This window comes from Hemitrygon akajei, chromosome 31 (genome assembly GCF_048418815.1).
Source record: "Hemitrygon akajei chromosome 31, sHemAka1.3, whole genome shotgun sequence".
Classification (NCBI taxonomy): domain Eukaryota; kingdom Metazoa; phylum Chordata; class Chondrichthyes; order Myliobatiformes; family Dasyatidae; genus Hemitrygon; species Hemitrygon akajei.
Window position 1 is genome coordinate 22500077 of NC_133154.1, and position 23910 is coordinate 22523986.

The 23910-nt window shown below is 42.6% G+C and overlaps 1 protein-coding gene across 4 annotated transcripts in view; it reads left to right on the forward strand.

Moving 5' to 3' along the window:
* Positions 1-18699, forward strand: part of pold1 (polymerase (DNA directed), delta 1, catalytic subunit) — a 228747-nt gene extending 210048 nt beyond the window's left edge. For all 4 annotated transcript variants that reach the window (XM_073033971.1, XM_073033969.1, XM_073033968.1 and 1 more), the window contains exons 26-27: positions 1646-1743; positions 17132-18699. In XM_073033971.1, coding sequence (XP_072890072.1) covers positions 1646-1743; positions 17132-17228 — 195 coding nt within the window. In that variant the 3' untranslated portion in view covers positions 17229-18699. The remainder of the gene's footprint in view (positions 1-1645; positions 1744-17131) is intronic.
* The last annotated feature ends 5211 nt before the right edge of the window (positions 18700-23910 follow it).

The following is a 23910-nucleotide window of genomic DNA, read 5'->3' on the forward strand; positions in this document are numbered from 1 at the left end:
TATTTCATATCTATTGCAATGTACTGCTGCCACAAAACACCAAATTTCACAACACATGTCAGTGATAGTAATTCTGATTGTGATAGAGGGAAGTAGTTTCAAGAATACAAGACACAACATAAGAATGAATTAAGAACTTGAGATGTGAAACATTGGAATTCTTTACCTCAAAGGATGCTCAAGTCAAATTATACATTCAAGGTTGAGGTCAAGGCATGAACTGGAGGCATTGAGGGCTGATGGCGAGTATGGTAGCAGTGACTTTTGCCTGTGCCATCTACTCCTGTTTTCTGTGGTTCTTAGGAAATATGTTTCCAAGACACATGAAACCTCAGTTCCTGGATATATTCAAGAATGATAAATTAGAATTTTGGACACTATGAATCAAAGGATTCCTACAAAAGGTGGTGGACGCAGCCCAGTTCATCACAGACAAAGTTTTCCCCACCGTTGAGCACTCCTACAAAGAGCACTGCCAGAAGAAAGCAGCATCCATCATCAAGGACCCTCGCCATCCAGGCCATGCTCTCTTACCGGGAAGGAAGTTCAGGAACCTTAGGTCCCACACCACCAGGTTCAGCAACAGTTACTACCCGTCAACCATCAGGCTCCTAAACCAGCGGAGACAACTTCACTCACCTCAACTCTGAACTGAGTCCACAACCTACAGACTCACTTTCAAGGACTCTGCAGCATATGTTCTCAGTAATACTTATTTTTTCATTTGCACAGTTTGTCTTTTGCACATTGGTTGTCAGTCCTTTTGTGTAGTTTTTCATTGACTCTATTGTACTTCTCAGTTCTACTGTGAATGCTTGCAAGAAAATAAATCTCAAGATAGTATATTGTGACATATGTATGTACTGCGACAATAAATTTACTTTGAACTTTGAAGTGATAGACAATGTAGTAGATGGAGTTGAAATTAAACTTTTTCAATATCATAATAATGGTGGAGTAGCTTTCTGGGACATTCAGTCCTCTCCTGTGCCTTATTCTTACAGTCACCCTACTCCTCTGAAAAGTAACTGTGTCCACATTTCCACTGGAAACTCCTCACTGAACTTGGCTGTGTGGATTCAGAATCGGCTTGCATGTAGAAGGAAGGGGGTGGTAGTGGATAATTTCCTTCAGCCTGGGTGACCATTGGTGTTCCAAAGGGACCCCTGCTCTTTGAGATTTTTATCAGTGACTTGGATGAGGAAGTGGAAGGGTGGTTAGCAAGTTTGCAGAGGATACGAAGCTTGGTGCACTTGTGGATAGTGTGGAAGGTTGTCACAGGTTACATTGAGTTATTAACAGAATTCAGAGCTGGGCTGAGAAGTGGCAGATGGAGTTCAACCTGGAAAAGTGTGAAGTGATTCACCTTGGAAGGTTGAACGTAAAGACAGAGGTCAGGGTTAATGGCAGAATTCTTAGCAGTGTGGAGGAACAGAGGGATCCTGGGGCCCAAGTCCACAGGTAAGGTGTATGAAGTGTTGGCCTTCATAGCTGGGGCAGAAGAGAATGACTTAGATGTTTAATTAATTTGGAATAACATTGTGGGCCAAAGGGTGTGTTCTTGTGCTGTACTGTCTGATGTTACGTATTTTACTCCAGATATCTGCAGTTTTCCTTCTAATCCCACCCCTTTCCTCTCTTTCAGGTATCTCAGCTGAAGCTCTTAGAGGAGAAGTTTTCACGTTTGTGGACACAGTGCCAGCGATGTCAGGGCAGCCTGCACGAGGAAGTCCTTTGCACGAGGTAAGAAGTGATCCCCACATTTTCATAGTTAACATACTGCACTTTATTGAAATCGCTATAAATTAGAACCCGCTGAACCACGAATCCATCTTTATTGGGACCATGGCACCGTCTTGCCCAGAACCTGTTCCTCCTGCAACTGACAAGTCCCAAATACAAACATAGAAAACCTACAGCACAAAGTGTGGCATTTAATCTCAGTAGTTTTGGGTTTCACCAGAAGTTTAGAGAAATGTGGGGGTACATGGAATTAGGACTCAGATCCACTGTAATGTAAGTAATTGAGGAATAGATTCAAGGAACTAATTTACTTAATTTTACCATTTTGTTCCTGATATTTTAACCTTTTTGATTTTCTGTGCTTTATAATTCCCTCCCTGCTGTGTGCAGCCGGTGAATACAAAGCAGATTATTGTGTCTTTGTATTCTCAGGGTAGAATGTGGTAGTACTAAATGATTTTTAAAGGATTTTTCTTTCTCTCCTTTATCCTGAAGGCGAACACTTTTTTTTATATGTGCAGATTGTAGCACATTGGTTGTTTGTCAGTCTTTGTGTGTGGTCTTTGATTCGATTGTATTTCTTTGTTGCCCCATGAATGCCTGCAAGAAAATGGATCTCAAGGTTGTATCTGGTGAGGTGTACACGTTAGCGTAATGCTTTACACCGCCAGCAATCAGGGTTCATTTTCCCGCCACTGTCTGTAAGGAGTTCGTATGTGTTCCCCATGACCATGTAGATTTCCTCTGGGTGCTCTGGTTTCCTCCCAATTCCAAAGACGTACCGGTCAGGTTTGCTATGTTGGCACCGGAAGCCTGGTGACACTTGCTCACCACATCCTCAGGCTTTGGTCATTGGACAGAGATAATAAACTTACCTAACCTTTGAACTTCTCTTTCACCTGTTCAATCAGAGTAATGAGATCAGTGGTAATGCTGCAGATGACATCTGACGTCAAGGTTTGAGACTTTGACCAGAGTTTAGTGTTTTTACACAGTAGTTCCTCAGAAGAATGTGGCCTGTATTAATAGTTAATACAAGAGATTTTGCAGGTGCTGGAAATGCAGAGCAACACACATACACTATGCTGGAGGAACTCAGCAGGTCGGGCAGCGTCTTGGAGAGGAAGAAGCAGTCAATGTTTCGGGCTGAGACCCTTCATCGGGATTGGGAGGGAAAGGGAAAGAAGCCAGAAGATGGGATGGGAGGGGAAGGAGTACTAGCTGGCAGGTGATAGATGAGACCAGATATGGGAGGAGGGATGAGGTGGGAAGCTGGGAGATTATATCTGAGACTGGGTGAAGAGGAAGGAGGGGGATTAAGTAGGAAGCTAGGAGGTGATAAGTGGAAAAGGTAAAAGGCTAAAGAAGGAATCTGATAATGGAGAGTGGACCATGGGGGAAACAAAGTGGGGGTGGGCACCAGAGACAAGGTGAGGAGAAGAACCAGAAAAGGGGGCTGGGGAGAAATTACCAGTAGTTAGAGAAGTTTATGTTCAAGCTGTCAGGTTGGAAGCTCAAAATATCAACTGTGTTTTACTCTGTATTAACTGTTTCCTGTTCTGGTTCGGTGAGATCACTCACTCGTACGCTGTATTTCTCTGCCTCAGCTCATTAACCCTCCATCACAAAATGCATCGGCATTACTATGTAATGAGTGATATTCAAGACTATTAAGATTAACATTAGACTTAAGGCATCTAAATTGTGAGGAAGCGTTGAACAATTTAAGTTTTGCTTGTTGTAAAGAAGGTCAGAGTTGGCATGACTAAACAAAAGTACATTAGGAAACTTTAAGAAACTTCCCATTGATGACAGAAATGGAAGACTATGTGGGAGGGAAGCATTAAATTGATCTTGGAGCTTCAGTGGAAAATTATCACCAAACGGCAGATGACGCCGGTGATAGAAAAGGATTTCGTGGTGGGTTCGGTTCTGGCGGCCGTGGGCGTGGTCAAGGCCATGGTAGGGGTCATGGTCGAGGCCAGGGTGCAATTGGTGGTAAAGCTGAAGATAAAGAATGGGTACCAGTATTTTTTTAAAAAAAAACAAAATATAAATATATCAGTCAATCAATCTTGGAGTAAGTTAGGAATTCGGCATAGCATCGTGGCCTGAAAGATCTGAACTGTGCTGGAGTGTTCTATGTTCTAAAACACTTGACATAAATTCACTTCTGTTACCTCAGGTTTTTTAAAAAAAAATCTTCACGCAATGCCCTGTTGATTGAGTGGATCTCAGTTAATAAGTGTCTCACTTCTAAAGTTTTGGATTCAAGCTTCACGCAGGATTTGGTCTCACTTACAGAGAAAATTTACAAGGATGTTGCCGGGGTTGATTAGGTTAGGAATTTATTCCCTGCAGCATAGGAGAATGAGGAGAGATTTGATAGAGGTATACAGAATTATGAGGGGCGTAGATAGGGTAAACGCAAGCAGGCTTTTTCCACTGAGGTTGGGTTAGACTGGAACTAGAGACCATGGGTTAAGGGTGAAAGGTGAAATGTTTAAGGAGAACATAAGAGGAACCATCTTCACTCAGAGGGTGGTGAGAATGTGGAAGTGGTGGATGTGGGTTTGGTCACAACATTTGAGAAGTTTGGATAACTACATGAATGAGAGGAGTTTGGGGAGCTGTGGTCCAGGTGTAGGCCAATGCGACCAGGCAGAATAATAGTTTGGTATGGAGTAGATGGGCCGAAGGCCTGTTTCACTGCTGTAGTGCTCTGACTCATAATTTGGTTACTCCTGCAAATCATCATTTGGTGAACATTAAAAAGCCTCTGACTTTTCTAATTTGCATCTTAGAGTCGGTTAAAAGATTGACACAACATCATTGATTCTTATTATTAAGGATCCCACCCATCCATCCAGCATCCTCTTTGACTCTCTACCATCAGGAAGGAGATTCCGATGCATGGTCAGGATAGGGAGCAGTTTCTTCCCCCGGCCATTAGGCTTCTGAACTCCCTGCCGCCTCGTGTTTGAAGTGCATGTATATAGTTAAATGACAATAACTTGACTTGAAGGGGCTGTACTGTTTAGTCTGTTTTAATGGATATGGATCTGGGCAACCTAGAAAATTATTTCCTCAAACTCTGGAAAACCCTCCTTAAACTGAAGCATATTGGATATAAGCCCCTCTAAATCAATGCCTTGGCAGATTCACCAGACCTAATAAGGGAAAGTCTGAAGCCAAAAGAGCCCAAAGAAAAGTCACACACTCCCTCCCCCACCAAATGTGTATCTTCCTTCCTTTGGCCTGTGGGTTGGAGGGAAGCGGGGATTTCAGGAGCACGTGGCGTGGAGGGAAATTATGCAGTCAGATATTTTAGAACTATCATACGGACACTTGAAACTGCTCTAGTAGAACATGAACACGGACATTAATCATTTGGTGCTTTTAAATTGAAAGTAATTTTATCAATGGGCTGCCTGTAAGGACCACGGGACTGGATTCATTATGAACTTCCAGACGGCAATTACCTATATACCTAATAACGTACATCGCTTTTTAGGGAAGGAATGGTGAGGGAAGTGTGGATCTAATTGAATACGTTTCTCAAAGCAGAAGCAATAGTCAGTCTGACCTCTGTCTGTGCTGTTTCACATCAAACAGTACAGCACAGGAACAGGCCCTTCAGCCCATGATGTTGGGCAGAACATGGTGCCAAATTAAACTAAATCTGTGTACATGTAGTCCATAGCCTTCTAGTCGCATACTCATGTGACTATCTAACTGTTTCTATCGTATCTGCTTTCACCACTGCTCTAGTCAGCCATTCCAGGCACCTACCACTCTCTGTGCGTGGTATCATAATCATCATTATGTGCTGTGTCTTATAAGATGGGCGATCATGGTCTACCCATGACTGCGATTGTTCTTGGCAAATTTTTTAAAGACAACCTGCAGGCTCGCGGAGACGGAACGCCTTGCGCCTCTGTTGGTAGAAGCATATCTCCAGCCCGCATACGTACTTGCCCCTGCACATCTCCTTCAAAAATTTGCAGCATATGATGGAGGAATTTGCAACTTGATTGAAAGTAATTTAAAATTTCTAACTACCTAATTTCTGGGATTTGTGGGTTGATTTAAAACATCCTCGGTGGAAATTGATCCTGAGATTCATGTATCACCCTTGCAGTGTGACAGTGCGCCATATCTGCCAGGTATGGTTGCATGTTACATTGCTTTCTCAGTCACTTTGGGAACTGAATTCAGCACAAAATAATAAAAAATACTGAGTTATCTGAGTTTGTCCATTCAGCTCCGTGCCTCTTTTTGCATGTGCTTTGAAAGCTAGCAATGACAATGTTTGAAAGACATTATTGTGATTTTCATCGGCATTTTTGGAAACTGGAGTCAAAAATCTAGAGAACAAAATGCTTTTTCCAAGTGAAATGCGCCTTTACTATGTTGTGTGAATGAACCAATAAACGCTAATTACTAGTTTATGGGGAGAAGAGAGAATGGGGTTGAGAGGGAAAATAAATCAGCCACGATTGGATGGCAGAGTAGACTCAATGGGCCAAATGGTCTAATTCTGCCCTTATGTCTTTTGGAAATGAAAATCTTAATGTGTCTTAAGAAAGCTGAAAGTTATTTCAGCTGATTGTGAGAGAGTTGGGCTAAATCAGGGATTCCCAACCTGGGGTTTGTGGACCCGTCGGTTAATGATAGAGGTCCATGGCATAAAGAAGTGTTGGTCTAAAACTTCCTACATTGCATACCAATATTTAACTTGGTACATGGTTCTTCTCTGCCCACTTCCCACATATCCTTGTTTTACTTATATAACTAACATTGGTTAACTTTGAAATGAGGGTGTGCAGGAAAGGATTCCTGCCTGTCAGATCCTGGTCTCAGACATGATGTTGCATCACAGCCTGGTGCAGAGGGGCCACTCCACAGGATTGGAAAAGGTTGCAGAAAGTTGTAAGCTCAACCAGCTCCATCATGGGCACTAGCCTCCCCAGCAATGAGGACATCTTCAAAAGGTGATGCCTCAAAAGTTGGCATCCATCAGTAAAGACCCGATAACCCAGGACATGCTCTCTCCACATGACTTCCACCGGGGCTGATGGTACAGGAACAGCGTCTCCCCCTCTACCATCAGATTTCTGAATGGACAATGAATCCATGAACACTACCTTATTATTTTCCCTCTGCTTTTGCACTGCTTATTTAATTTATTTTTATATATACTTATTGTAATTTATAGTTATTATTTATTGCATTGTACTGCTGCTGCAAAACAACAGATTTCAGAACATATGCCAGTGATATTAAACATGATTCTGATTCTAAATAGCCCATAAAAATTCTTAAAATATTAATGATCACCCAATAGGCAGCAGAACAACTGGACAGATAACATCCTTGTATCTCTTGATGCCCAGGAAGTCTAAACTCTTATCACTTACAGAGAGCTAAGAGGCCCTCACACCCACAAAGCCAAAGGACTGAACCCGGGCAATATTAAAATTTAAATCTGAGTTCAGATATCAGTATTTGTTGGCTTTCTCTGAAAACGTATTGCCGAATGGTCTATTGTCATGTGGACTGAGGTACACTGAAAAAGCTCGTTTTTGAATGCTGTCTATATAGATTATTTCATCGTATCAGAACATCGTGGTAGTACAAGGGAAAAACAGAGTCCAGAATGAAGTGCTACGGTTGCTCAGAAAGTGCACTGCAAACCGACCACAGGATACAAGAACCATGAAGAGGTGATTGTGAGAACAAGTGTCCATTTTATGTTACTTGCTTGATAACAGCAGGGTAGAAGGTGTCCTTGAGCCTGGTGGTATGTGCTTTCAGGCTTTTGTGTCCTCTGCCCAGTAGGAGGAGGGAGAAGAGAGAATGTATAGGGTGGGAAGGATCTTTGATTACTTGACTGCTTTTCTTATAGAACAGGAACAGGCTTTCAAACCCACAACTTCTGCTCAAAAGACGATGCCAGATTAAACTTTCCCTTCTGCCTGCATATGATCCAGGTGCCTCCATGTCCGGAGCAACACACTCCACTAAATGCTGGAGGAACTCAGCAGTTCAAGCAGTGTCTATGGAAATGAATAAACAGTCGACATTTTGGGCTGAGAGCCTTTATCAGGACTGGAAAGGAAGGGAGAGAGACATCAGAATAAAAACATTGGAAGGAGGGGAAGGAGGACAAGCTAGAAGACGATAGGTGAAGCTAGGTGGGTGGGAAAGATAAAGGGCTGGTAAAGAAGGAATTTGATAGGAGAGGAGAGTGGGCCATGGGAGAAAGGGAAGAAGGAGGGACAACGGGGAGGTGATTGGCAGGTGAGGGACAGAAGTCAGAGTGGGAACAGAAAAAGAGGGAAGGGGGAGAAGGAGGGTGGAAAAAAGTACTGGAAGGAGAACACCATGCTCATGCCATCAGGTTGGAGGCTATCCAGACGGAATATGAGGTGTTGTTCCTCCACCCTAAGAGTGGCCTCATCTTGGCAAAATAGGAGGCCATAGACTGACATGCTGGAACTGGACTGGGGATAGGAATTGAAATGGTTGGCCGCCGGGAAATTCTGCTTTTAGTGGATGGGCAGAAGGTGCTTGACAAGGCAGAGCCTAATTTACGTCCGGTCTCACCAGTGCAGAGGAGGACTTACAGGACACAATAGGCAACCCCACAGATTCGCAGGTTTCTTCACCTGGAAGAACTTTTTGAGGACCGGAAAGGAGGTGAGGGAAGACAGCAACTGTAGTGTTAAGTGCCTGGAGCGAGATTAGTGGGGAAGGATGAATGGGAATCACAGAGGGAACCATCCTTGTGGAAAGTGAAGAGTGGGTGTGGGAGAGGTAAAGGAGTATTCAGTACTGGAGTCCCAGTGAAGATGGCGGACATAGAATTACTTTATATTCATGTGTCTAACAGCTTCTTGAATGCCCGTATTTTATCTGCTTCCACCACTACTCCTAGCAGCCCATTCCAGGCATCTACCACTCCCATTGTTTAAAAAAATGCTTCTCCCCTCCCAGCTTAAATGCCTGTCCCCTCATTCTGAAGCAGTGAGGAGTGCAGCTTTTGAAAAGCAGCCGAGATACTGAAAAGGTAGAAAAGGAGACTTGTAAACCCATTAGAAGGTGTAACAAACACACATCTTTCCTGACTCTTAAGATGTTTTCCTGCTTTACTCTTCACACCATCTTAAAAGTTTCTTCCCCCAAGCAGTTAATCTGATCAACCATTCTAATTAGAAGTCCCACCATTCCCCCCCCCACCCCAATCACTGTATTGAACTGTAATCACTTTAAGCCACTTTTTATAATGCTCATAAGCACAGGAAATTCTGCAGGTGCTGGAAATCCAGAGTAACCCATACAAAATCCTAAAGGAATGCAACAGGTCAGGCTGCATTTTTGGAGGAAATGAGCAGTCGACGTTGCAGGCTAAGACTCTTCGTCAGTTTTGTGATGCTGTTTGAACTGTAAATACACATTGCTGTTTATTTATTCCATATCTGTCCTTAAACCTCTAACTTTATAGTGTTTTTCTTTTCTATATAATTCTTTGTTTTTTTAAAGAATTCTTTGTAATTATTGAATGTTGAATGCAGCAAATTCCTAATACGTGTTGATCCTTGAAATAAGAGGTTTGCATTTCTGTACTCAAAAGCAGAATATATTGTAAGCATTCAGTGGATTGGACAGCATCTTGGATGAGCAGCAGTTAATGAATACGGCACCTTCAGATGTTTATCTCTGCGTTTATATAGTGCCTCTAGGTTAAGTGTGAAAGGCTTTACATCCAGTGAAGTTCTGTAACGAAGCACCAACAACGTAAGAGGTGGCATGCTAACGTAGTGGTTAGCACAATGCTTTACAATACACAGGCGACCCGGGTTCATTTCCCGTCGCTGTCTGTAAGGAATTTATGCGTTCTCCCAGTGACTGCATGGGTTTCCTCCAGGTGCTCCGATTTCCTTCCACAGTCCAAAGACATACTGGTTGGTAGGTTAATTGGCCAATGAAAATCATCTGGTGATTAGTTTAGGATTAAATTGGGGGATTGCTGGACTGTGTGTCTCGAAGGGCCTATTCTGTGCGGCATCTCAATAAAAATAAATAAATGAGCGTTTTTCAAAATTCAAGTTTATTTATCACATGTATTTCGAAACATACAGTGAAATGCTTCATTGGCTTTAACAACCAGCACGCCCAAGGGTTTGCTGGGGGCAGACCACAAATGTTGCCAAACATTCAGGCGCTGACATAGCATGTTCAGCAGAGCAAAACAGAATAAAATAAATAACAAAACAACAACAGTAAAACAAGCCCCATTTCTCACTCACTCCCACCCACGAACATGCACAGTCCTTTAACCCCAGGGCAGCCCTTCAGCAGACTTGAGCCTGCAGACGTTGGGCTTTGACCTTTCCCAGAGGAATCGCAAGGATTCGTAGGCTACATTACAGCGAGTGCATCTGTTTAGATTATGAGAGACATAATTAGAGTAGACTGTATCTTTGTTCCCCATTGTTGAAATGTATAATACCAGAGGGCATGCATTTAAAGTGAAGGGGGCAAGTTCAAAGGAGATGTGAGGAACAAGTACTTTTTACACTGATACTGGTGGGTACCTGGAATGTGCTGCCTGAGGTGATGGTAGAGGCAGGTACATCAGGAACATTTAAAAGACGTTTAGGTAGGTACATGATTCTGAGGGAAATAAAGGATATAGACATTATTTAGGCAGAAGGGATTAGTTTAGCTAACCATTTGCATTACTAATTTAATTGGTTCGGCACAACACAAGAGCCTGTTCTTGTGTTGTACTGGGCTATGTTCAAGATTGTTTAATATCATTTCCAGTACACGAGTGTAAAGGAGAATGAGAAAAATGTTAGTCTGGATCTGATGCAGCAATAAAAAAAAACACACTGAGATAAAGTACACAATAAACATAAATACTTAGGAGAGCTCACATGCATATGAAGTGACACTAGGTACAGGTGAGTCTGTACATAAAGTGACTGACGGAATGGTGAAGTAGTGGTGGTAGGGGGTGTGGGGTGGGTTAATGAGTGGAGGTGTTGATCAGACTTACTGCTGGGGGGAGTAACTATTTTGGAGTCTGGTGGTCCTGGCATGGACGTTACAAAGCCTTTCCCCCAAGGGGAGTGGGACAAACAGTCCATGAGCAGGGTGGGTGGATCCTTCATGATATTGCTGGCCTCTAGTGCTTTGCGACATAGTTAGAAAACATGCTGTGTTAAATGCAGTCTAAGCATTTTTAAGGTGAATCATTAGCTTTGAGTTGAATTTGTGTCGGAGCTATTTAAAGTTTCCCACTTATTTGTGAAAAAATGATTTCCATGAAGGTTCGGAGAACTGCACTGCTCTACACACTCTGCGACGGGAAAACAACGTTGACGTGTTGCACTGTGCTGTCACTCACCACAAGGCTAAAGCTCTGCTACAACCTTCACTTCCATTATTAAGAGCTTCAGCATGGACTGACAACCTGAAGGAGGAAGTGAAAGCTGCCGAGAAGGCAACTGTTCCCAGGACGGTAGTTTTAGCTGGCAGTATAAATTTGGTCTTGGCTGACCCTCTTGGCCAGGATGAGGTGACGAATGGCAGATTGTGTGTCCCCTCTACCTCCCACCCCACTACAATTACAATGCCGTTGAGTGTGTTGCCACAATGTGTTGGTTGGATCATCATGCTATTCTCCCCCATCCCAAAACTAAGTCTCTCCTTTAATGTCGGAGGAAGTGATTGTGCTCCAGGCTCATTGTAACCTCCAGGAGGACCACAGCCTTGCCGTGAAGCTTGCGTGCCTCATTCATCTGGAGAGCTACGCTGGCCGAAGTCAGGCAAAACAAAATTGTTGCCGAAACAGCTACAGAGAATCCTTCTACATCTGAGTGTGGTGGCATTCCTGAGTCTCCATCGAGAATTTGCATGACTGACAGTGAAAACCAAGTGGAAACTCCTGGCGTCATGAAGGAATCAGAATCAAGTTTAATATCACAGGCATACGTTGTGAAATTTGTTAACTTAGTGGCAGCAGTAGAAAGCAATATTTGATAATTTAGGGGGGGGAAGGAATCAAATACAGTAAGTATATATGTATATTAAATAGTTAAAAATAGTACAAAAACAGAAATAATATATTTTTTAAAAAGTGAGGTAGTGTTCATGAGTTCAATGTCCATTTCGGAATCAGATGGCAGAGGGGAAGAAACTCTTCCTGAATTGCTGAGTGTGTGCCTTCAGGCCTCTGTACCCCCTCCCTGATGGTAGCAATGAGAAGAGGGCATGTCCTGAGAGATGGGGGGTCCATAATAATGTACACAACCAGAGATGGAGGACATTCGTTGCTGCCCTAAATGCTAATAGCGTAATGGACAGTAAGAAAAGTTGATTGTAAAGTTCTTAAAATGTGTTGTCACTATGCCTTTCAGCAGTAGTTTATGCTTGGACAGAGTTCAACAATCCTGTAATACTTTGCTCTGTCATTTATAGAAAGTACAATATTACAGGCCTTTCGGTCTGCAGTGTTGGGCCGACCTTTTAACCTACTTTAAGAGCAATCTAACCCTTCCATCCCACATAGACCTCCACTTTACTTTCCAAGAAAAAGAGTATCTTAAATGTCCTTAATGTATCTACCTCGGCCACCACTCTGCCAAGAGTGTACCCCACACTCAACACCCTCAGTAAAAAAAAAATTCGCCTCTAAAATCCCTCCTATACTTTCCTCCAATCACCTAAAAATTGCAGCCCTGATATTAGCCATTTCCTCGCTGGGAAAAATTGACCTCTTGATCTCCCAGTTTATCTCATTGTCACCTTTGCAATTTATTTGTCTGCCTGCACCGCACTTTCCCTGCAACTGTAACCCTCTTCTGCATGAACACAAAATGAAGTCTCAGCCCACAGCTCAGAGCTTAAATGCTATCAAGACAGTGGAAATGAGGATTGGCTTCCACTAGCAACCCACTACCTGCCCTCACCCCTCGGAAATTAACGGTCAGGCTGTGTCTGTGGTTGAATCACTCAAATTCCTGGGGACTACCGTTACCAATACATTGAAGTGAGACAAGCATGTTACAATCATCACTAGGAAAGCCCAGCAGAGATTGTTCTTCCTATACCTGCTTTAGAAACTTGATATCTCAGGGCGTATCCTGACGTATTGTTACTTGGCCATCATTGAGAGTATTGTGACCGCCTCTGACCATTTGGTTTCCCACTGCCTCCTCCCTCTCCAAGTCCAGCTTTCAGTGAGTGGTCCACTCAGCAGAGAAGATCATTGGCTGTCAGCTACTGACATTTAAAGACCTATTTATCACTAGAATGAAGAAAAGAGCTGACTCCATCAACCCATACTATTGATCAAACTGAAATCAGGGAGATGCTACAAGTCCATCACCACCAGGACTACATACCATCTCCGAAGATTCTTTCCTGTAGTTATCCAGCTTCTCAACAAAACTCACTCAGATGTAATACCCTAACTATCCCTACCCAGCATCTTTCCTGGCCTCCTTGTTCGGTTGATAATTATTGAGCCTGTTCGGAAGATGTTTGCGCATGTCACCATTCTGCTACTTGTTGGCTGCCATTGTGTTGTCCTTTATGGTATTGTCCAGCCTTTTTTTTTTTGCTTGGCACCAAATGACAATCAATTCTGGAATGCTTTACAAACTGGCAATGAAGTAATTCTGAAAATGTTGACTGTTTATTCCTTTCCAGAGATGCTGCTTGACTGCTGAGTTCCTCCAGCATTTTGTGTATGTTCCTATATCCTGCATTCTATTTTCTTTTTTTATTATGATGTACTTAAGGCTAAAGATTAGCTTTATTTGTCACATATACATTGAAACATTCAGTGAAGTGCATTGTTTGTGTCAGTGACGGACACAGTCCGAGGACGTGCTCAAGCAGCTCTCAAGTACCACCACGCTCCCGCGCCAACATAGCATGCCCATAACTTGCTAACCCTAACCGGTACGTCTTTGGAATGTGGGAAGAAACCAGAACACCCGGAGGAAACCCATGCGGTCACTGGGAGAACGTACAAACTCCTTACAGACAGCGGTGGCAATTGAAACTGGATCGCTGGCGCTGCAAAGCGTTACGCTAACTGCTACGCTACCATGCCACCTGTACGTATGATTGGAATGATCTGTCTGGGTGGCACGCAAAACAAAAGCTTTTCACTGTGTCTTGGTACATGTGGCAGTAATAAACCAATACCAATACCAGAATGGCAAATGTCCCCTTTAAAGAGGAACGGTGAACATTGGATTGAAGAGAGTTTCCTCTGTATCCGAACTTTTCTCTTGGGTAAATAGTTAGTTTGGAGAAGTTTAAAACTGCTGTGGTTTCTGAACAGTGAGGTACTTTTACACAGTCAGCTTTAGGTTGCTCCTTGTTTCTAAAGGATCATACTGTACACTCACGGCCATTTTATCAGGTACAGGAGTTGCCTAATGAAGTGGTCACTGACTGTATTTCCGTACGTCGTCGTCTTCTTCTGCTGTAGCCCATCCACTTCTGGGTTCAGCATGTTGTGCAGTTAGAGATGCTCTTCTGCACACCACTGTAGTAATATGTGGTTATTTGAGTTACTTCTGTCAACTTGAACCAGTCTGGCTATTTTCCTCTGACCTCTCTCATTAACAAGGCATTTTATCCCACAGATCTGACACTCACTGGATCTTCTTTTTTGTTTTTTACACTATTTTCTGTAAACTCTGAAGACTTGTATGTGAAAATCCCAGAGATTAGCAGCTTCTGAGATACTCGAACCACCCCATCTGGCACCAACAATTACTCCATGGTCGAAGTCACTTAAATCATATTTCTTCTCCATTCTAATGATTAGTCTGAATAACAACCAAACCTCTTAACCGTGTCGGCATGCGTTTATGCATTGAGCTGCTGGCCACATGATTGGCTAATTAGATATTTGCATTAACAACCAGGTGTACCTAATAAAGTGGCCACTGCATATATATATATATATATATATATATATATATATCAGCAAAGAGTCCATTCACAGAGAATCCCCTGTGTAATGACTGTATTCCTCCACATGCCGAAGCCCAAAACTAGGAGCCACAACCCCATGGGGGAGCTTGGTGCCTGTGCGCTTAAAGTTGGGAATGTTAAGGAAGAGCATAGCCTTCTGAAAATGGAGTTTATTGCCATCTGTACAAGTCCACGTGTGCACAGGTGCAATGAAAAATCTACCTGCAGCAGCAACACAGGCACAGAGTATAAATACACAACATTGGCAAAAAGGAACAAATTGCACACAATTTATACAAGAAATAACACACTCAGAATGAAAGAAAAATCCTATTTCAGTGCAAAGTGGTCATAGTGTAGACAGACTCCAGTGCTACGGGTTTTGCTGAATGGTTCTAGAACTGAAGTACAGTCGTGCCCTCTAGAATGATTCTGGAAAGGAAGTACAGTGGTGCTAGAAAGTTTGTGAGCCCTGCAGAATTTTCTGTAATTTTGCATAAATATGACCTAAAATATAATCAGATCTTCACACAAGTCCTAAGACTAGATAAAGAGAACACAATTAAATAAATTAACACAAAAGCATTATTCTTGTTCATTTATTTATTGAGAAAAATGATCCGATATTGCATGTATTTGTCGGAAAAAGTATGTGAACCTCTGGGGTAATGCCTTCTACAAAAGCTATTTGGAGTCAGATGCTCTAATCAATGAGATGAGATTGGAGGTGTGAGTTGTAGAGGTGTCCTGCCCTATTTTTAAAAAAAAGTCAGGTTACTGACAGAGCCTGCTCTTCTCAAGAAAGATCTGTTTATGTGTACCGTGCCTCGATCAAAACAGCTTTCAGAGGACCATAGAAGAAGAATTGTAGAGATGCATGAAACTGGAAAAGCTACAACAGCATTTGTAAGGACCTGAGTGTTCATCAGTCCACAGTAAGAGAAATTGTTCACAAATGGAGGAAACTCAATACTGTTGCTACTCTGCTAGGAGTGGGCATCCTGCAAAGATCACACCAAGAGCACAACATGCAATGCTGAAGAAGGTGAAAGAGAACCCAAGGGTAACAGCAAAAGACCCGCAGAAATCTTTGTTCATGTATGCTCTATAAGAATAACAACAAACACGAATAGTGTTCATGGAAGGACACCATGGAGGAAACTTCTACTCTTCAAAAAACACATTGCTGCACGTCTCAAGTTTGCAAAAGACCACCTGGATGTTCTACAATGTTCTGTGAACAGATGAGACGTAAATTGAGCTTTTTGGCAGAAATGCACATTGCTATTTTTAGACACCAACACCCAAACCTCATCCCAAGTGTGAAGCATGGTGGAAGAGTGTCATGGTTTGGGGCTACTTTGCTGCCTTGGTAGCTTGCAGTCGTTGAGGGAATAATGAATTCAAAATTGTATCAAGCCATTTTACAGGAGAGTGTAAGGGTAGCAGTCTGTCACCTGAAGTTAATAAAAAATTGTATGATGTAACAAGCAATGATCCAAAAGAGTAACTCAACAACAGAATAATTTAAAAAGAAGAAAGTTCATGTTTTGGAATGGCTGAATCAAAGTCCTGAACTTAATTCTATGGAAATGTTATGGAAGGACCTGAAGCAAGCAGTTCATGCAAAGAAGTTGACTAAAACTCCTCCAAGCTGATGTGCAGGACTGATCAACAGTCACTGGAAACATTTGGTTGAAGTTATTGCTGTACAAGGAGGTCACAACAGTTACGGAAAGCAAAGGTTCACATACTTTTTCCAACAGATGCATGTAATTTTTAATATTTTTTCTCAATAAGTAAGTGAAGAAGTTTAATGTTTTTGTGTTATTTATTTAACTGGGTTCTCTTTATCTAGTTTTAGGACTAGAATCTGATCACATTTTAGGTCATATGCAGAAATAAAGAAAATTCTTCAAGGTTCATAAACTTTCTAGAACCACTGGTAGCTGTTATTGAACCTGATCTTAGGGGGCTTCAGGCTTCTGTAGCTGCAAGATGATGGTTTGGCCCAGGGAATGGGGATCTTTGACGCTAGGTGTTGCTTTCTTGGGGCAGAGGCTCCTGTAGATACTACCGATGGTGGGGAGCGATGTGCCTGTGATGTATTGGGCAAAGTCCACAATTCCCTGGTGGGTCTTGTCTTTCTACGCATCTGAATTGCTGTACCAGCCCACGATGCAACCAGTCAGGACACCTTCAACAGTACGTCAGTAGAAGTGAATGAGCCGTAAAGGAGAAAATGTGTTTGTTATTTGGGGTGGGGGGGGGAGAAGATATTTGTTCCGAGAACGGACGTGTTGGGCTGAAAGGCTGTAACTGCCATGTAACATCTTTTTCACTTCCCTCCCACCCCACCCTTCTCCCCATTTCTCATCAGTCGAGATTGCCCCATCTTCTACATGCGGAAGAAAGTGCAGAAAGACCTTGATGACCAGGAGAAGGTGATGGTGCGATTTGGACCCCCGACCTGGTGACGAGAGGAGCCGGAAACACATCGAGGAGGGGAAAGGGGTCCTTTTAAAACCAATCCATAGACACTTTCATTGACACATCAGGAACCAGTTCTGTTCATGCACAGAGTGCCTTTGGTGAGAAGTTTCCCAGCTAGACATTGGCTTTATGTTCTAATTGAAAGTACTTTGGTAGTCAACTAGATAACTTTTCAGCGCCTAACTTTTTAAAGTTTCTGTATCTGAAGTTGCTCAGGGGCCCTTGTATGGATAGCGATTTATGTGTTTTTGTGTTTAATACAGTTTCTTGGGTCCTTGGGGATGTTTGGACAAAAGACATATTCAAACCAAGTGAAGTGCACTGGTTTTATTTTCCCCGGGATCATGACAATGGAGTACAGATTATGAAGGGTTAATTTATGAACAGTATTGCAACCATGCATGGTTTTGTAAATGCACCATGTTGGGACACCATTACTAGGATTTGAGTTATATTACTGCCTGCTATCTATATAATTTGCTGAATTGTTGGACCTAAAGATTGCTTGGAGCACATCATCAGAATGAGTTGTTGAAATGTTTCCAAAATTAAATTTATGGATCGGTAATACCCAGTAACCTGAAGGCCTCTTGGATCAAAATTTGTTAAGTTGGAGGATTTTTTTTCCCCCTGCTCCAACCATCTAATGTGCTCCTGCCTTTTACATTGTACTTGAAATGGGAGTGGGAAGCAACCTCTAAGCTATGAGGATGAATCAGTGGTTGCAGGAGGGCTGGTAGTACTGACTTATGTTAAAGGAGGGTAGGTGAGGTGAAAAGTTGAAATACCTCAAAAGTACAATGAAAAATGCCCATTACCTATCCTTCCTGGATTTACTCATATGGAATGTTATCATCCATGGGCTTGTTCCTTTAAATTTTGATCTCTCGTCAAATTCTTAATTATAAGGAATTCACTCTTTGCCAAACCCAGAACATGGTTTGTCCATGAACAAATTTGCAATTTTTTAAAAAACTGACGTAAATGTTAATGGTGGGGAATATTGGGCAGCCAAACTGTGGCATCTTCTTTGTAGTGGCCAATAAGTGGTGGAAATTTACCCTCTGTGTTGGTCTTTTAGAAAGAGCATTTTTAATACGTTGCTCACTGTTTTGAGGGACTTTTGGGGAAGGGGGCAGGTGTCTCAGTTATTCCTCTCCCGCCTTAGAGTTTTGAAAGAAGTTCCTGTTGTCTACACCGTAATGGGCAACTGAGCTGCTCATCCATGACTCCTCTTCCCCACACTCAATATTTCTTATTTATGTTACAATGAGATAACAGAACATAAAGCCTGGACCTCTCTGGTCCCAGCTATTTGCTGCTAGATCAGTTAGATTTACATTTTCAGATAAGCCTGACGTCCGTCATTCAATATATTTTATAAAGCTGTGTGGTTTTTTTTGCCAATGAGCTTTTGTATCTGGAAAAGGAAAATAAAACTTATCCTTACTATTATGTGCTTGCGTTGTTTTATTCTGGTGAACATGGGCCATCCTTTTGGTTAGCTCATTCCTTGAATTTTTCTTGCAAGGAATAGAATTTAACATAACTGACTGCAGATCACAGCCAAATTAAAATCAGAGGAACAGTTCGTATTCCGCCCGAGCAATCTCCAACCTTGCATTGGCTTTTCAAACTTACAGTAACTATTCCCCTTTGTTCTTTTTTACTTTTCTCCCCTCCTAATCTTTCTGTCATTTCTGTAATCTTTCCCCCTTTACCCTCTCTCTTTCCCCTCTTCCATCTGCCCATCACCCACATATTCTTCCCATTCAACCAGTCTTAAGTGAGAAGTATCATTATCACATCAATTATGTCCAAGTGATTTGCAGAAACCCCACCGCCATTGTGGAAAAGCACAAAATATTGGAGGAACTCAAGAGAGGAACTCCACATCTATGGAGAGGAATAAAGAGCTGACGTTTCGGGCCGAGACGCTTCATCAGGACCGAAAAGGAAGGGGACAGGAGCCAGAATAAGCAGGTGGGGGATAGGAAGGTGTACAAGATGGCAGGTGATAGATGAGACCAAGTGAGGGGGAGAGGATGAAGTAAGGAGGTGATAGGTGGAAGAGGAAAAGAGCTGAATAAGAAGGAATCTAATAGGAGAGGGAGAAGGGGAATCACAGGGAGGTGATGTGCAGGTCACAAAGAAGAGCTGTCGACTTTTCAGGACTGCTAGCAATAACAATTTCCACAGTCGCTGCTCGACCTGCTGGGCACCTTGTGCGTTATTTTCAGATTGCCACCATCTGAAGGCACAACCCTCTTGAGTTTCAGTCAAGTGTCTCTGACCAGATAAGCGATGCCAATACCCTGCAGTAGTTTGTGATAACTTAGACCAGTTCACATGTTTTAATTTATCGGCTTGCTACAAGTGTCAATTCCACCCCCCCCCCCCCCCCCCCCAAGCCCCAAGGGGTCAGTTTTATGGGGACTGGTTTCCGTCTGAACGCAACATCTTATATCTGTGATTGACAGTAAACTTTCTGGCCAAGATAGATTTGACCACAGGTCGCGAGGTTGCAATCTAATGTTGCATTTATTTCCCTCCTAGATATATTAATTTAAGCAATGCCACTCTGAGCACATCTTGCACACACAATTAATCTGTAAAAAGAGATTGATTCTCTTTTATTTGTATTAAATGGTCAAAGCAAATGTTTATCCTATAATGTACAGACTGTAAAGCAAGAAAAGCTATCGGGTGCACTTAGACTGTACTGCCATCCATGTTCTTTTTATTCTGCATCGGGTAAAAGTTCCTCAAATTGTTGTCTATCAGTTACCCATTTCTTCATAAATCTTCCTGATAATGTCTTATGCAGTAGTCTTGTGCAAACAGTTTTAATTTCCTGCAGGCTATCTGGGTTACAGCTCGCTTTTAACACACGATTTCAATATTTTGTTTAGCCAACTCTTTGTTTCGGAGGTCAGATTTCCCAGTTAGAACATACGCTCAATGGCTGCTTTATTAGGTGTACCTAATAAAATGGCCACTGAGTGTATGTTAGTGGTCTTCTGCTGCTATAAGCTGTCTGTTTCAAGGTTCGACATGCTGTGCATTCAGGGATGCTTTTCTGTAATGCATGGTTACTTGAGTTATTGTCGCCTTCCTGTCAGCTTGAGTAAGTCCGGTCATTCTCATCTGACCTCTCTTGTTTGCAAGGAGCTTTTGTCCACAGAACTGCTGCTCACTGGATGTTTTGTGTTTTTCGCACCTTACTCTATCAGCTTGAGAGACCCTTGTGCATGAAAGTCCCAGGAGGCTAGCAGTTTCTGAGACACTCAAACCATCCCGTCTATCACCAGCAATCATTCCATGGTCACAGTCACTTAGATCACATTTCTTCCTCATTCTGATGTTTGGTGTGAACAACAACTGAACCTCTTGACCATGTCCGCATGCTTTTATGCATTGACTTGCTGCCACGTGATTGGCCGATTAGATCTTCGCACTGACAAGCAGATATACAGGTGTACCTAATAAAAGTGGCCACTGAGTTGTTGAACAGTTGATCCAAGATCAATCTAACTCTTCCATCCCACGTCCATGTGCTATCCTAAGAGTCTTAAATGCCTCTAATGTATCTGCCTCTACTATCATCCCTGGTAGGCTGTTCCACACACCCACCACTCTATGTAAAAAAAATACCTCTGACATCTCCCCTGTATTTTCTTCCCAACACCTTAAAGCAATGCCCTCGCATATTAGCTATTTACACTTTGGAGGAGAAGTCTCTGTCTACCCATTCTATCAATACCCATTATCATTTTAAACAATTTACTTAACATACTTCTCCAAACAGAAAAGCCCTAGTTTGCTCAACCTTTCCCTCATAAGAGGGCTCCAGTGGTAAGGGTGAACAAGTTATTGAAGGCCGCAGGGCAGATTGGGAAAGCCGTTCTTAAAGCGTCTATGGAAGGGAATCAATAGATGACACTTCGGCCTAGACCCTTCATCAAGACTGGAGCAGAAGGTGGCAGAAACAAGAATATGAAACTGAGAGGAAGGAGTACAAACTAGCAGCAGATCTTATTCTGGCTTCTGCACCCTTCCTGAAGAGTCTCACCCCCAAAACATTGACTTTTTTGCCCTCCATTGATGCTGCCTGACCTGCTGAGTTCCTCCAGCATTTTGTGTGTGTGTTGGTTGCTTTTGGACCATAAGATCTAGGAGCAGAAGTAGGCCATTTGGCCCATTGAGTCTGCTCCACCATTCAAACATGGGCTGATCCAAATCTTCCAGTCATCTCCACTCCATACCCTTTGACGCCCTGGCTAATCAAGAACCTATCTATCTCTGCCTTAAATGCACCCCATGATTTGGCCTCCGCAGCCACTCGTGGCAACAAATTCCACAGATTTACCACCCTCTGACTAAAGTAATTTCTCCCACATCTCTATTGATGAAAGCAGAGTATAAAAGCAGGGCAGTTTCTGCTGAGCCTTTCTAAAAACACTTGGCATATTGCAAACAGTTCTGGTCGCCCCACGACACAAAGGATATGAGGTCTTTGGAGAGGGTGCAGAAGAGTTTCACCAAGATGCTACCTGGATTAGGGACGACGTGCTATCAGGAGAGGTCGGACAAACTTGGGTTTTCTCTGGAGCGGCAGACATTGAGCGGAGATCTAATTGAGGTTTATAAAATGTTGTTTTTATATTTTACAGATACAGCACGGGAATGGTGCTTGCAGCCCCACAAGCTCTCGCCACTCAATTACACCCGTGTGACCAATTAATCTACTAACCCATGAATATGAGTCTTTAGAACCAGAGGAAACCCACATAAGATATGGGAGCACAATTAGGACATTTGGCCCATTGAGTCTGCTCCCCCATTTCTCGCTGGTGGAACGCAGCAGGCCAGGCAGCATCTATAGGAAGAAGTACAGTTGACGTTTCGGGCCGAGACCTTAAGACCCTAAGGGTCAACTGTGCTTCTCCCTATAGATGCTGCCCGGCCTGCTGCGTTCCACCAGCATTTTGTGTGTGTTGCTTGAATTCCCAGCATCTGCAGATTTCATTGTGTTTCTGCCATTTCTTCACAGTTTTTCTTTCCTCTCAGCCTCAATCACCTGCCTTCTCCCTTTGTCCCCTCATGCCCTGACCAACTAAAAATCTATCAACCTCTGCCCTAAATATACATAATATATATATTTATATTATATAAATATAATATAACAATATACATAACTCTCCCCTACGGAGAGTTCCACAGGTTCACCACTCTGGTTAAAGAAATTCCTTCTCATCTCCATTCTAAAAGGACGTTCCTCTATTCTGAGGTTGTGTCCTCTGGTCTTAGACTCTCCCACCATAGGAAACATCCTCTCCACATCCACTCTGTCAAGGACTTTCACTATTCAATAGATTTCAATGAGGTCACCCTGCATTCTTCTGAATTCTAGTAAATACAGGCCCAGAGTCATCAAACGCTCTTTTTATGACAAACCATTCAATCCTGGAATCATGTTTGTGAACCTCCTTTGAGCCCTCTCCTTCCTTTCTAAGATGGGTCCCAAAACCGCTCACAGTCACAGCGAGAACATACAAGAACCCCCTTACAGACAGCGGCTGAACCGAACCCAGATCGCTGACATGTGAAGTGTTGTGCTAACTGTTGCCCTATGGTGCCACCCGTGCGAGGCAGGGATGGAGAAGACTTTCTCCCAGGGCCGAGATGTCTAATACTAGAAGGCTTTGTATTTGGGGTGAGAGAGAGTAACTTCAAAGGCACAGATTTCTACATGGAGTGTAGACGGTACCCGGAATGAGCTGCCAGATGTGGTGATGGAGATGTTTAAGGAATTTGTAGACAGACGCATGAATATACAGGGAAGAACGGGTTTTGGATGGGATTAGTTTAATATGGTGTTGTGTTTGGACCAAAGAGCCTGTTCCTCTGGTGTGGTTTTCTATGTTCTAAACATGGTTCTAAGATCAACTGGACTATTGTGTCCATCTCTCATTGATACATAGTAGGATCAAGAATTAGGGATCAACCTTATTCACCAAATGCGCTTACAGGTATTAGGAACTTGCTGATGTGATTTGTTCTGGGTGTGACATGCAAACAAAAGTAGCGTCCGACAATTATTAAGAATAGAAAATTATATGGTAAAAAAAATCTACAGTACTGTGCGAACAAGAGAAAATCTGCAGATACTGGAAATCCAAAGGACACGCACAAAATGCTGGAGGATTTCAGCAGGCCAGGGTGCATCTGTGGAAAAGAGTATAGCTGACATTTCGGACCGAGACCCTTCAGCAGGATTCCGTAAAAGTCTTATATATATACTGTATATATATATAAAAATAGCGCCTAAGATTTTTGGACAGTACTGTACTTCGGTTAAAATAGGAAGGTGGTTGGGAAACAGAAATAAACATACTGAGCTTAGCACTAGCTCTAGGTCTTATTTGGTAACTGGGAAAGAAATAATATATTGTGCAAAAGTCTGAGGCACCTACATATACATATGTGCCTAAGGCTTTTGCACAGTGCTGTAAGAGTTTAAAGGATGCATATGGAATAAAATGTTCAAAAATAAATAATCACCCACATGTGTTTACAGCATTTTAAGAAGTGATGAAGGATCTCAGCCAGATATGTTGATTGTTCATGGACTATTGACTGCCTCTGCGTAATTCATTTGTAGAT